The sequence below is a fragment of the Euphorbia lathyris genome, chromosome 2 (genome assembly GCF_963576675.1).
Source record: "Euphorbia lathyris chromosome 2, ddEupLath1.1, whole genome shotgun sequence".
NCBI classification, from domain to species: domain Eukaryota; kingdom Viridiplantae; phylum Streptophyta; class Magnoliopsida; order Malpighiales; family Euphorbiaceae; genus Euphorbia; species Euphorbia lathyris.
The window spans coordinates 6,444,778-6,457,617 of NC_088911.1; the positions used below are offsets into that span (position 1 = coordinate 6,444,778).

The 12,840-nt window shown below is 40.0% G+C and overlaps 1 protein-coding gene across 1 annotated transcript; it reads right to left on the bottom strand.

Moving 5' to 3' along the window:
• Positions 1-311: 311 nt before the first annotated feature.
• On the bottom strand, positions 312-2,095 carry LOC136220925 (cytochrome P450 76AD1-like). The gene is made up of 2 exons (XM_066008767.1): positions 1,108-2,095; positions 312-1,028 (listed from the first exon to the last, which is right to left on the bottom strand). The coding sequence occupies exons 1-2, from the start codon at positions 2,002-2,004 to the stop codon at positions 435-437; spliced, it is 1,491 nt and encodes a 496-aa protein (XP_065864839.1). The 5' UTR covers positions 2,005-2,095; the 3' UTR covers positions 312-434.
• Between the last annotated feature and the right edge of the window lie 10,745 nt (positions 2,096-12,840).

A 12,840-nucleotide genomic window follows, 5' to 3' on the forward strand; every position in this document is an offset into this window, starting at 1 on the left:
ATAGATTAACTGTTAGATTAAGGTATAATTGCTTGTTTTTGAAAAATTTCAGGATACTTTTGTGGATTTATTTGATGTAAGGACATATCTATTTATCCGTGATAATACAAGAGCAAATATGTGTATTAAGCCATTTTTTAGATAGAAATTATTTTATCGATTATTAATATATACCATCTATAAATCTATTTTAAATCACAAGGAAAAATCTTTTATTTATGACCCAACTGATAGAAACTCGTGCATAATATAAATATTTTTATTTTTAATTGATTCAAATTGGACCATTTATGACATTAGGGGAAAATTACTATCGTTGTCAACATTAGAGATTTTTTTTATATTAAAATTAAAATTAAACATTTTTTTATTTCTTTATCATTAGTACACATATTTCACTAAGATTTCACTCACTCTTTCCAACAACAATAGTCTCAAAGATAAGGAATAACTAAGAGAGGTTGATCCTTGGCTAGTGCCAAGCCAAACCTTTCAGTCATATCTAGTTCATTTGGCTGAATATTACCTGCTAACTTCCAATCAAATGAGTGGATGAGAGAAGCCAACATTAGATGCAACATTCTATTCGCCAATGGCAAACCGGGACAAATCCTTCTTCCCGCTCCAAATGGAATTAGCTCGAAATCACTTCCCTTCACGTCTATTTCACTCTCTAAAAACCTTTCTGGCTCAAAACTATCAGGCTTCTCCCATATGCTTCCATCTCTTCCCAAAGCCCATACGTTGATAAGTATCTGCGCATTTTTTGGTATCTTGAACCCACTAATCTCTACGTCATATTCAGCTTTGCGGGGCACCAAGAATGGAGCTGCCGGATGCAATCTAAATATTTCTTTAACTGTTGCTTTAAGATAAGGCAACGTGTGAATATCATACTCTTGAATTTCTCCATCAACATCTTTGAGCTCATTCTTGAGTTTTGAAAGCTTCTCAGGGTTCCGAAGTAATTCTGTCATTCCCCATTCGAATGTTTTAGTAGTTGTGCCGGTTCCAGCTATAAAGAGATCCTACAAATCAATTCACATCAGACAAGTAATTATGTGTTTAATCTTGTGGACTAGAGACCATAAAATTAAGTATACTTACCAAAAGCAAATGCTTTATTTGAACAAGGCTCAATTCAGAATTATTTTCCTCTTGACTAATATTGAGAAGGAAATCAAGTACATCCTGACTGTGCTCAATTGTTGTGGATGAAGATTTTCGTTGTAACCTCTCCATGATAATTTTGTCGAATATCGCAAACAATCTATCAAAATTGTGCTTCGTTCGTCGGCGAATTCCTTGCAGATCTATCATCCGAAGAAGCGGAAAATAGTCTGCAAGGTTTGGCTTTGCTGCATCTTCTGGTATAGATGTTATTACATCATAAAACTCTAGCGAGGTATTAGAACTATAGCTAGCTAAATCAATAGAGAAGCAGGTGGTTGACATTAGATTTAGGGCAGTAGTGAAGGCAACTTCACCTATATCAATAGCTTCACCAATCTTGCACTTCTCTCGCACAAACACTAATAACTCCTGCACTTTTTTTTGACGAAGATTCTGGCTTGCTTCCAACTTCTGTGTGGTGAACAATTCTGTGACCATAATTTTTTTAAGGCTCCTCCATTGATCTGAAACCGGAAGCCACGCTACAGAGAACTTGTGGTAGTCATGTGCACGATTAGAATCTGGGATGGTTCGACTAGATAAGGCTAGGTCATGCTTTTGTAATGCTGCTTTGGCAAATTCAGGGGAGGATATGACTATGGTGGTTATACTTCCTAACTTGAGGGTCATTAGAGGTCCAAACTTTTTAGAGAGATTAGCAAGTGATCGGTGAGGATTTATGCCCATTTCTAATATGTTTCCGATGATCGGAAAAGGTTTTGGACCTGGCGGAAGAGAAAGGGAGTTTTGGCAAAAGGTTTTGGATTTGAAAACATGGATTAATATTGCACATGTCAAGAATAGCACCAGAAGTAAACTTAGATAATCCATTCAATTTCTCTCTAGCTTCCCTTAGTTTCCTAGCTACTCTCTTCTCTCTACTTAAATAATTTACGAGGAACAAATTCTTAAAACAAATCATATTTCTTTCAATTTGAAAATAATATTGGGGTACACATGTTGGAAAATAAAGAAATGAATTATGAGATAATTAATTATCCTTTTTAATCATTCACCTCTTTAATTATTATCTCTATAGTTAAGATGCTTATGTCAATAATTTATGTGAAATTTTAGAATACTCCCAATGCATGTATGACATGAGCATATCTTACAAGATTTTATGGATTGAGCATTCACGGAAAAAAGTAGAAAAAGAAGAAGTTCGTATCTTTTTCGTGCAGCAAACAAGTTATTCTAACATTTGAAAAGAGTCTAAGTAAACAACTACGCATAAGGGTCAAACATGTTGGTGTGTCCTAGTTCATGCCCTAGTTCATAGGTATTGGTTCTATCATGTGAATGATTAAGGCCACAGACTTGTCTATTCGATAACTGTATGGTAGTAATTAATACTAGTCATAACACTTTTTAAGTCAATTGTGAATATATGTACATGTTGCATACATGTGACTGAATCAATCCGCCTGAGAAAACTACATAGTGGTTGTGTCATAAGTTTTCTTAAATAAGTCTCTAAGTGTCTTCGGACCAGATTTTATTATAATATCAATATGGAATTCGATTCACTATGATATACCGTTAACAGGTCTATAACAGGATTCCACATACGAGTATGATTAGGTGAACAGGTGAACACATTGGCATTGATAGTGAAGTGATGGAATTACCACTCATGTAACAGTGAGATGATATCACAGACCACTTGATAAGTGAGATTGCTAAGGATGTGGCCACACCCTGATAAGTAGTTTACTTATCTGATTCATCAATCTACTTAAGATTAAAAAATATCATAAACAACATATAAGATGACAGTCATCATGCCTCTAGTTTATAATATAGATAGCAAATGGTAAAAGACGTTAAGGCAGTAATGATTTGCTAAAACTCACTTACTGTCTGTGGATCGTGAGCCCACTGCTAACTAAGGACATTCCCATAGGATCATGTACATAGAACTTCTGAATTGGAACTTATAGAATAATACACTAGAGAGATGAAATTAATTAATTAATTGACAGTATAATGTCATGATAATTAATTAATTATTAATTGATTGATTAATTATTACTTTGTATCAAGATAATCCAATTAATAAATTTAGGAGTTAAGTATTTAATTAATTTGATTCAAAAAAATATTTAATCAATTAATTGGTTTGCAGAATGTAATAAATTAATGGAATTACATTCGGTGAATAATTAATTAAATTATGCAAAATGTTTTACTTGCTCACTTAATTAGCCAACCGAACCCCTCCTCCTTGTCCGAACAGCCATAATCAGAAGACCGTGCATGGCCTATAAAACAATATCTATCATAAGATGATGTAAAGTAAAAAAGATACTTAGTATAGTCACATGATGTCCAAATAGAAAAATGTAACCAATGTAACCAATGGCATCATTAATCTTGCACAAACAAATCGAGCAATTGTTCCTCTGGGGTCTCTCTCTGCCCATTGCATGTAAATGATATCCTGATTTTGACGAATACATCCCATTGGTCGTGTAATGCCATATCATTCTGTCAGCTCTATGAGATAATGGGAGGACCATTCTGCTAATTGCATTAGCAATATTTGCAGCAAAGATCGAATTGAGCTTACCGCGATCCCATAATCTTGTGCCTGGGATAAACAACTCATTTACCGTCACCTCCTGATTGCTGACATTCTCAATTGGGCCAACACACATTCTATCTTTATCCCAAATCCAAGTATCAAGGTGAGCAAGCACTTGCTCTGCTTTCCCAATATTCCATCTCAGGACTGATTTCATCAATGCAATAGAACTCTATACACTCCTCCAAACAAAACTAGGATTATTGTCTAATTTGGAAGAAAGGAAAGCCCCTCTAGGGTAATATTTTGCTTTGAACATTCGACTAACTATTGTATGAGGCTCATCAATCAATTTCCATGTCTGCTTACCAAGTAGTACCAAATTGAAATCTCATAGGTCCCGAAACCCCAATCCGCCTCTACGCTTCTACTCGCAAAGTCTACTCCATTCGAACCAGTGAATACATTTACTCCCATTCTCCTTCGTACCCCACCAGAAGGAGTTCATCATCCTTTGCAGCTCATCACAAGTAGACCTAGGTAACAAAAAGGTACTCATACAAAAAGTGGGAAGGGTCTGAGCTACAGATTTAAGGAGTACTTCCTTCCCAGCTGATGAAAGGAAGCGAACAATCCAGTTATTTAGCCTTTTAGACAACTTCTCCTTTCAGAAGCCAAAAATTGACCTCTTAGATCTCTCTATTAGAGAAGGTAGTCCTAGATATCTACCCGTATCCAGAGGGTTTCGCACATGAAGAATACCACTAAGTGCTAGTCTTAAATCACTTCTGACATTTGAGCTGAAAAATATCCATGATTTGCTTAGATTCACGGTCTGGCCCAACACTGCTTCATATTCTACAAGCAATTCCCTTATACTAGTGCATTCTGCTTCCGTAGCCTGAAAAAACATGAAACTGTCATCTGCAAAGAAGAGGTGTGTCATACTAGGCGCTCCCGAGCAAATACGACATCCCTTAATCAATTCCATTCGCTCAGCTCTTGCAATTAATTGGGACAAGACCTCTGCACACAATAGAAGAAGGTATGGTGATAGCGGGTCACCTTGTCGAAGACCTCTCCCAGAAGTAAGAGGGCCAACAACATTTGAGTTAATCCCGAAGGAGTATGAAACAATGCTTACACGTAGCATAGTCCAGTCAATCCATTTAGCATAAAAGCCCATTTTCCCCATGACTTCCTTCAAGAATCCCCAATCCACCCTATCATAGGCTTTGCTTATATCAATTTTTAAGGCCACTTCACCCTTGGCTCCCCTATTCTTCCTCTTCATGTAGTGAATAAGCTCAAAAGCTATCTGCAAACTATCAATTAGGGACCTTCCAGGCACAAAGGTCGATTGACTTTCAAAGATCACTTCCGGCAAAATTACCTTCAGCCTATTTGCCAAGACCTTAGCAATAATCTTATACAGCACATTGCATAAAGAGATAGGCCTCAGATCGGTCATCTGACGAGGGTTGTTGTTGAAACACCTTTCCACATGATTTTGATTTGACAAAATTATTTAAGTTAATCTCATGATTAAGACAATTAAATTTAAGTGCTTTGATTTAATTGTACTAATGTGTTTGTTCAATGTTGAGTATATTAAATGAGAACAGAAATAAAAAGTAAGACAGAACGAAGTCAGCATGAGCCACAGAAGCTGAGTAGAACACAACTCAGCATCATAAAAGAAATGTCTTCTTCAGAACAAACGCTTGAAGACGAAACTGATCGAAGACGCCGAGTAGAATGTTACTCAGTCTCCGATAAAGATAAAGGTCGAAGGCAACGTCAATTAAGTCAAGCTGAGTGTTCGTCAGGACAGCATCAATGATCTGTTGACTAAAAGACAAAGTCCGACAAAGGTCTGCACCAATTCAGAAGCCTCGGAATTACGCCAAGAGACCTTTTCGAGACGCATGGATCAACTGGCGTTGTGCAATAAGACAAACCGGGCGCTAGAAGACGAAACCTGGCACAAGAAGACGAAACTGGCAAGCCTGGTGCCTGCTAAATTCAGACGACAGGATTGGTCTGCAATTACTGAACGCTGACCTATCAATGACGAAAGAAGACCGTTTGAATTCAATGGATATGTCCGAATTCAAATCATTGGAGCTTCAAAAATTGCTATAAAAGGACAAGTTCATCACTTGGATCCTTTGCTGAAATACAAGAAAGCACAGACAGAAAAGAAAATCTTCACAAGAGTGAAAATCCAAAAGAGAAACTGTCTAAATAGAAAAAGCAAGTTCTTACACCCAAATCCAATCTCTGTGTAAAAGTCTAGAGTGAATTTGTATTCATCTAAAGTGTTCTTCGTTTAGAGAGAACAAATCTTGTATCAATTGTAAAGGTTGAGAGAGTGAAGTTGAGTACTCGATTTTAGTACTCAGTGGTAGAGAAAATCTGAGTGTTCGGCTATAGCGCTCAGTGAGATTGAGTAGACGAATAGAGAACAGTATTCTTGCATACTCAATTGCTTCGTAAATGGTTTGTGCTTTACCTTTAAAGAGCTCAGTAGTGGATTGAAAAAGCCCGAAAGGATTCTAGGGACTGGACGTAAGCGGTGAGGCCGAACCAAGATAAGACTGCTGAGTAATCTCTAACCCTTCTCTTGATATATATGTATGTGTTGCTTGCTTAAATTACTCAGTATATAATTTGTATAAGCCGACGTTGAGTAATCAGAGTGCTGAGTTGGAAGCTGACCTTAAGTGTTATTTCCCAACTCACATGTGAAACAGTTCTAGTCAGCCTCTGACTAAAGCTGTCTTACCTCACGCTCAGCCTTGCTGACCAAAACTGAGTGAAGTTATTTAAAGAATTAAATTAAGTCAGCATAATTAAACGAAAACGTTACATTAGTTCCTACCCCCCCTTTTGGAACTAATCCTATTACATTACACGGGACCAACAAGTGGTATCAGAGCTCAGTAGCTCACTACTCAAAGATAAAACTATCTTGAGCCGATCCATGTAAATGGCTGAGAACAGCACTCGTTTCCTTCCAGGAAATCAAACAACACAGATACTCCCTGAGGGATTATCTATTAGTCGGCCTCCCTTGTTCTTTGGGTCAAATTATACATTTTGGAAGAACATGATGAAAAAATTTTATTTAGGCAACAAACATAAGTGCATGGCTTGCAATAGTCCAAGGCCCGTTTGTTCCTTACAAAATTGTAAACAACGAGAAAGTTGTTAAAAGTGAGACTGAGTGGTCAGAAGATGACCCATGCTCAGCTTCCGCTGACCAATCTGGAGCCGCTGAGTCATTACCACAAGAGTTGACCAAAGGTAAAAACGAACCTGAGATTACCTTTACTGACCAATCTAAAACTGCAGAGATTGTTGAAACACATGTTCCTGAAAGCTCAACACTGCCCAAAGAGATCAAAATTCCAAGAGGACACTCGGAGAAGTCCATTCTTGATGCTGCTGAGAACACCCTGATGACCAGAAATCAACTCAGGAGATATCTCAGCAATGTTGCGTTCGTCTCAGTTCATGAACCAAAGAACTTCACCGAAGCTGAGCACGACGAATTCTGGATCAATGCGATGCAAGAAGAGCTTGATCAATTCAAGAGAAATGAGGTAAGGGATTTAGTGCCAAAAACTAGAAATCAAAAGACCATAGGAACAAAATGGGTTTTTCGAAATAAGCTAGATGAACAAGGTAATGTAGTCAGGAACAAAGCCAGACTCGTAGCTCAGGGCTACAGTCAGCAAGAAGGCATTGACTATGGTGAGACATTTGCACCTGTAGCTAGGTTAGAGGCTATAAGAATATTGTGTGCATATGCTAGCTTCATGAACTTTAAACTATTCCAAATGAATGTCAATAATGCATTTCTTAATGGAGTTATAAACGAAGAGGTCTATGTTAATCAGCCTCTAGGGTTTGAAGATCCAAAATTTCCAAACCACATTTATAAACTCAAAAAGGCATTATACGGCCTGAAACAAGCACCACGTGCTTGGTACAAAAGGTTGACTAGTTTCCTGCTGACCAAGAACTATGTCAGAGGTAAAGCTGACACAACTTTATTTATTAAGAAAAAGGGTAAAGATACCCTGCTGGCACAAATATATGTAGATGATATAATCTTTGGTGCTACTAATGAATCTATGTGCAAGAAATTTAGTAAACAGATGCAAACTGAGTTCGAGATGTCAATGATGGGCGAACTCAACTTCTTCCTTGGACTTTAAATTAAGCAAGGGAAGAATGTCATCTTCATTAGTCAGTCTAAGTATGCCAAAGAAATATTGAAGAAATTCAATATGGAAGAATGTAAGCCCATATCTACCCCAATGGGTACTGACACTGTGCTTTGCGCTGACGAGAAAGGTAAGTCACTAGACAGCAAGTTATATCGAGTTATGATTGGCTCTCTGCTTTATCTAACTGCTAGTAGGCCAGACATTCAGTACTCGGTATGTTACTGTGCGAGATATCAAGCTGACCCTAGGGAATCTCACTATATAGCTGTAAAAAGAATTTTTAGATATTTGCAGAGCTCAGTTAATGCAGGTCTATGGTATCCAAATACAAATGACTTCACACTCATTGGATACACTGACGCTGACTATGGACGAGACAAGCTGGAGCGTAAAAGCACCTCAGGAGGATGTCACTTCCTTGGAAGCTGTCTAGTGTCTTGGTTCAGTAAGAAGCAATCGTCAGTGGCCCTGTCAACAACTGAAGCTGAGTACATTGCTGCTGGAAGCTATGTGGCACAAGTCCTATGGATTAAGCAACAGCTGGAGGATTATGGAGTACAAACAGAAACAATCGAAGTCAAATGCGACAACAAGAGTGCCATTGACATATCCAAAAATCCAATCCACAGCAGGATGAAGCATGTCAGCATTAGGCATCACTTCATCAGAGACCATGTACTCAATGGTGAGATCAAGTTGACCTATGTTCCAACAGATGAACAGCTTACAGATATCTTTACGAAGCCTTTGGCTCGTGAGCAATTTAACATACTAAGAGAAGCTATCGGTATGTCCAATCCTCTACAATAGATTTCTGCGCGTAAATGAATGTTGAGTGATTATAACATGCTGAGTGATTAAGATGCTGAGCTAATATGAATGATATAAAATCACCCTATGCTGAGTAGACATACATACTGAGTGATTACTATGAGCTGAGTTACTAAGCATGCTAAAATCCCTTCTACGTAAAACTGAGCATTCAGAACTTCAAACGTTTAACATTCCAGATACTGAGTGAATCCACTTGCACAATTAATGCTAGCACGCGCATTTAAGTAGCCACCTAGGATGACGTAAGCTCAATAATTAGAGAACCATGCGCCGAATATGTCATTAATGCCAGAGATAACGGTCGATTGATCAACTCGAGGTGAAACCGTCATTCCGACCTATCAGATTAACTCGAAACGACTATAAGTAGTGGACGATTTCCCACTAACTTCTTTTTACACTTGAAATCTTTGGCATTCGATTTCTTTCTCTCTAAAAATCCCAAAACTTCTGTACTTCTCTAAATCTCAAGAAAATCATGTCTAGCGATTCCCAGAACCATTCCGGCCAAGAATACGACGACAATCGCTCCGATCTGAACCCTCCGTCTCCTGCCGAGCAGGACTATGAAGAGACTTCCACTGAGTCTCAAGAACAAGGTCAGCATGACCAATCTGTCACCAAGGTCAGCATGAACCCTAAAGCTGACCGGGCAACTCCGTCGAAAAAGAAGAAGGAGAAAACCAAGGAAAAGGTGTTCCTCCCAGTCTACAAAAGCGTAAAGAATTGCAAAGTCTTTCGTTCTCGTTGGTTCTCCAAAGGATTCGTAGAAGCTGAGAAACCCTTCTGTGAGTGGATCTCCAAAAATGGTTGGACCGAACTCTTCAAACTCCCTGGTACCACTTACCCGCAGTTGGTAAGAGAATTCTACACGAACCTCAGGGTTGCTGAAGATGATGTTGATCACTTAGTGACCCAGGTCAAAAACAAGGACATCACCATCACTCCGGCCCATCTCGCTAAACTATTAAAGCTGACGGCAAAAGGATCAGAACTCAGGTGCACGAACGACTACACCCGCATTGATTACCCTGTTGAGTTCTGTAAACCAAAGAACCATAAAGGCGAAATCGCCAGTACTTGCATGGGTCAGCCTTAGAAAATGGCCTATTACATTCTGACCAACTTCTTGTTCCCAAAGATCAACGCCTCCTCCTCAGCTTCCAATTTTGAGCAGTGCTTCATCTGGCACATGCTGAACTACAAGCCACTCAACATGCCCGTTTTTCTCATCGGCGCCTTCCAACGCAGTACCGGGACACTGAAGATGGGTTCTCTCATCAAAAAGATATTGCAGGATCACAAGGTCAGCATGGTAGAGGAGATTGAGATTTCGGGTACGGAAATCACCGCAGCAGTACTGTTCGGCTTAGCCTACAACCAACCGATAAAACCTAAGAAAGGAAAGGGGACTACGGTTGAAGAAGAACCCGCTGAGAAAGACATAGAAGGGGATAATATGGTTGAAGCAGCACAGGATGCGCTGACCAAGAAAGGGAAGAAAGTTGTGGTTGAAAGGGAACCTGCTGAGCGCACTAGGCAGGATAAAACGAGGAAAGCTGACCAATCCTCCTCAAAAGACATTAACACAGCTCCGAGGAAGCTTCGGATAATCTCTAGTGCAAAGAAAGCTGCTGCTGAGCAAGCTCAAGGGGAACCTAAGTCAGCGGAGAAACAGAAAAGGCAAGTTGAGCCTGAGGAAGAAAGTGAGGAGACACCTGATCAGCCCCTGAAGAGGAAGAAAACCTCTGGGTTGAAGCCGATTGAAGCTGACCCACTTGACTTCGTGATTACAAAGGAATCACACTTCGTGCGGAGTCAAGAAATTGATCTGGAGAAAACTCCATGTGATCAGGAGGAAGAACTGGGTGATACTGAGGGACAGCCTTATGCTGACAAGATGGGTCATGCTGAGCAAAGTAAACCAGTTGATGCTGAGCAAGCTGAGCACCCCGTTGCGTCACCAGTGAAGGTCAAGGTTGTGGAAGGCCTTGATGCTGACTTTGGACTCAATTCTTCTTCCGAGTCCCACGACTCCATTGCTGCTGACCCCTCTCCACCAGCCAAAACTCCTAAGGACAGTGCAGAAAAGCGTTTCAAACGCAAAGCCCAAAAACCCAACCTCATCGATTTGTTGGATGACTCCCCGCTAAGAGATCCAATCACTGACTTAATCGGGCTTCAGTTCCAGTTCTTCACCACCATTGTTGAACCCTCTCCTGACCAAGTGAAGGAAAAACAAGCCTCTGTTTCTCAAGCTGAGGAACAAGCCGACCTGAAAGCTCCTAAGGGTCCAATTTTTGCCGACACTTCTGCTTAACCTTCTAGTGAGCAAGTGCTCGAAGTCCATGCTGCTCAACCCAACGAGTTAGCAAAGGAAACTCTTGCTCAAGACAGTTCTGAGTTGCCACAACCTCCCAATTCTACTCAACTTTAGACTGACACTGAGCAGGTTAATAACTCTGTTGATCCACCTCTTCCCACTCCTACTAAGCAGAATGAAAATCAGTCAGCACCAGCTGCTGACCTGAATAAAAGTGCAGCTGCTGACCAAGCTGGCACCTCCGTATCTGGACAGCACCAAAGACCTCCTCCATCCGGTGCTAACAAAATTCCGGCCCCTGAGCAAAACATAGATGATTCCTATGCTTATCTGAATGCTTCTGAGTCTGGAAGAAAAATCATCGACTCAGCTCAAGCTCTATTTCAGGACATTCATCAAACTCACGCCGATACTGCTGGGCCTGTTCCTGCTGAGCCAACCCAAATATCCTCTGTCACTCAACTCCAGACCGAAATCAAGGGTCTCAAAGATTTGATGAGTGTCATGACATCTTTTGTATCTCAACAGCCCAAGCAAGAGTCAATAGTGAAGCTGGCTGAACTCCAGCTGATGATGGTGAACCATATGAACTCCATCCAAGGTCAACTCCATACCTTATCAGCTGTGAACTCAACCTATACAACCTCTGCTGAGGTCAATCAACACTTCTCCCAGCTGACCTCTGAGTTGACTGGAGCTCGTGACCTTATCTCCTCTTCTCAGTGCTCCATCGAACAGATTGGTGAAGCCATTCGCCTACTCAACTTGAACAAAGAGGAAATGGAAACTGACCAGGTCAAGACCAATGAGATTATGCAATGCACGCAATCCACACTTGCGCAAGTCCGGCACACAAATGCTCAGCGTCAGACATACGATAATGCGCTACTCAGGATGTATCATCAATCCTATGCTCGGATAACAGAATCGATCACTTGGATCGGAAAATCTCAAGAGTATTTACTCAGCATGCTCAGTGCCAACATTAAAATCCCCGCTTCAAGTATGGCTGATGGCATGCAGGTCTTCCAAGGTCTAAGAAAAAGTACGAGTCAACTCCAACTGTAGTCCTCGAAACTGACTCGTGTTGTTCAATAGGGGATCTTCTATACTCCTTCTCCTCCATCTCATGATGCTAGCAAAACGGGGGAGAAAGAACGAACAAAGCAAGCTGCTGGAACTCAGCAGAAAACGGGGAAATATCTAAGCCAGATGCCAGAACTCAGCAAAAGCCTGGTTCAACTTCTGCTGACCCGAGCACCCACACTCAACAACAACGAACTGCCCAAACCAAACCCAAGAAATAGTGCTAGCAATAGTCTATATAGTCTTTGCTTGTAACTTATATTGTATGGCATGTTCTTATTAAGCTGAGTAATATAATTTATAAGCATCTTTTATCCAAATTGCCTTTATATATGCGATGCTTACTTGTTGTGCTTATATTCTGATCTGTCATATTTAACTGTTCATTGAACAATAAATTAAAACTTGTGAACATAAGAAATATACAAGTAAAACATACTCAGCACACAACTCTGATACCTATATGCAACACTGAGTAACAAATATATGTTCCAAGAAATTGACCAACTTCTGAAAACTGACCTAGGCTCATCTGAATTAGATCTTGGAAGGTCTAGAATTGAACTAAGTCAGTAAAGGCACGTCTGAATTTCTCTCGATTAGATCTTAGAAGGTTTAGAGTTGGATTAAGACAGTAGATGCAACCCTTACGGGGGAGT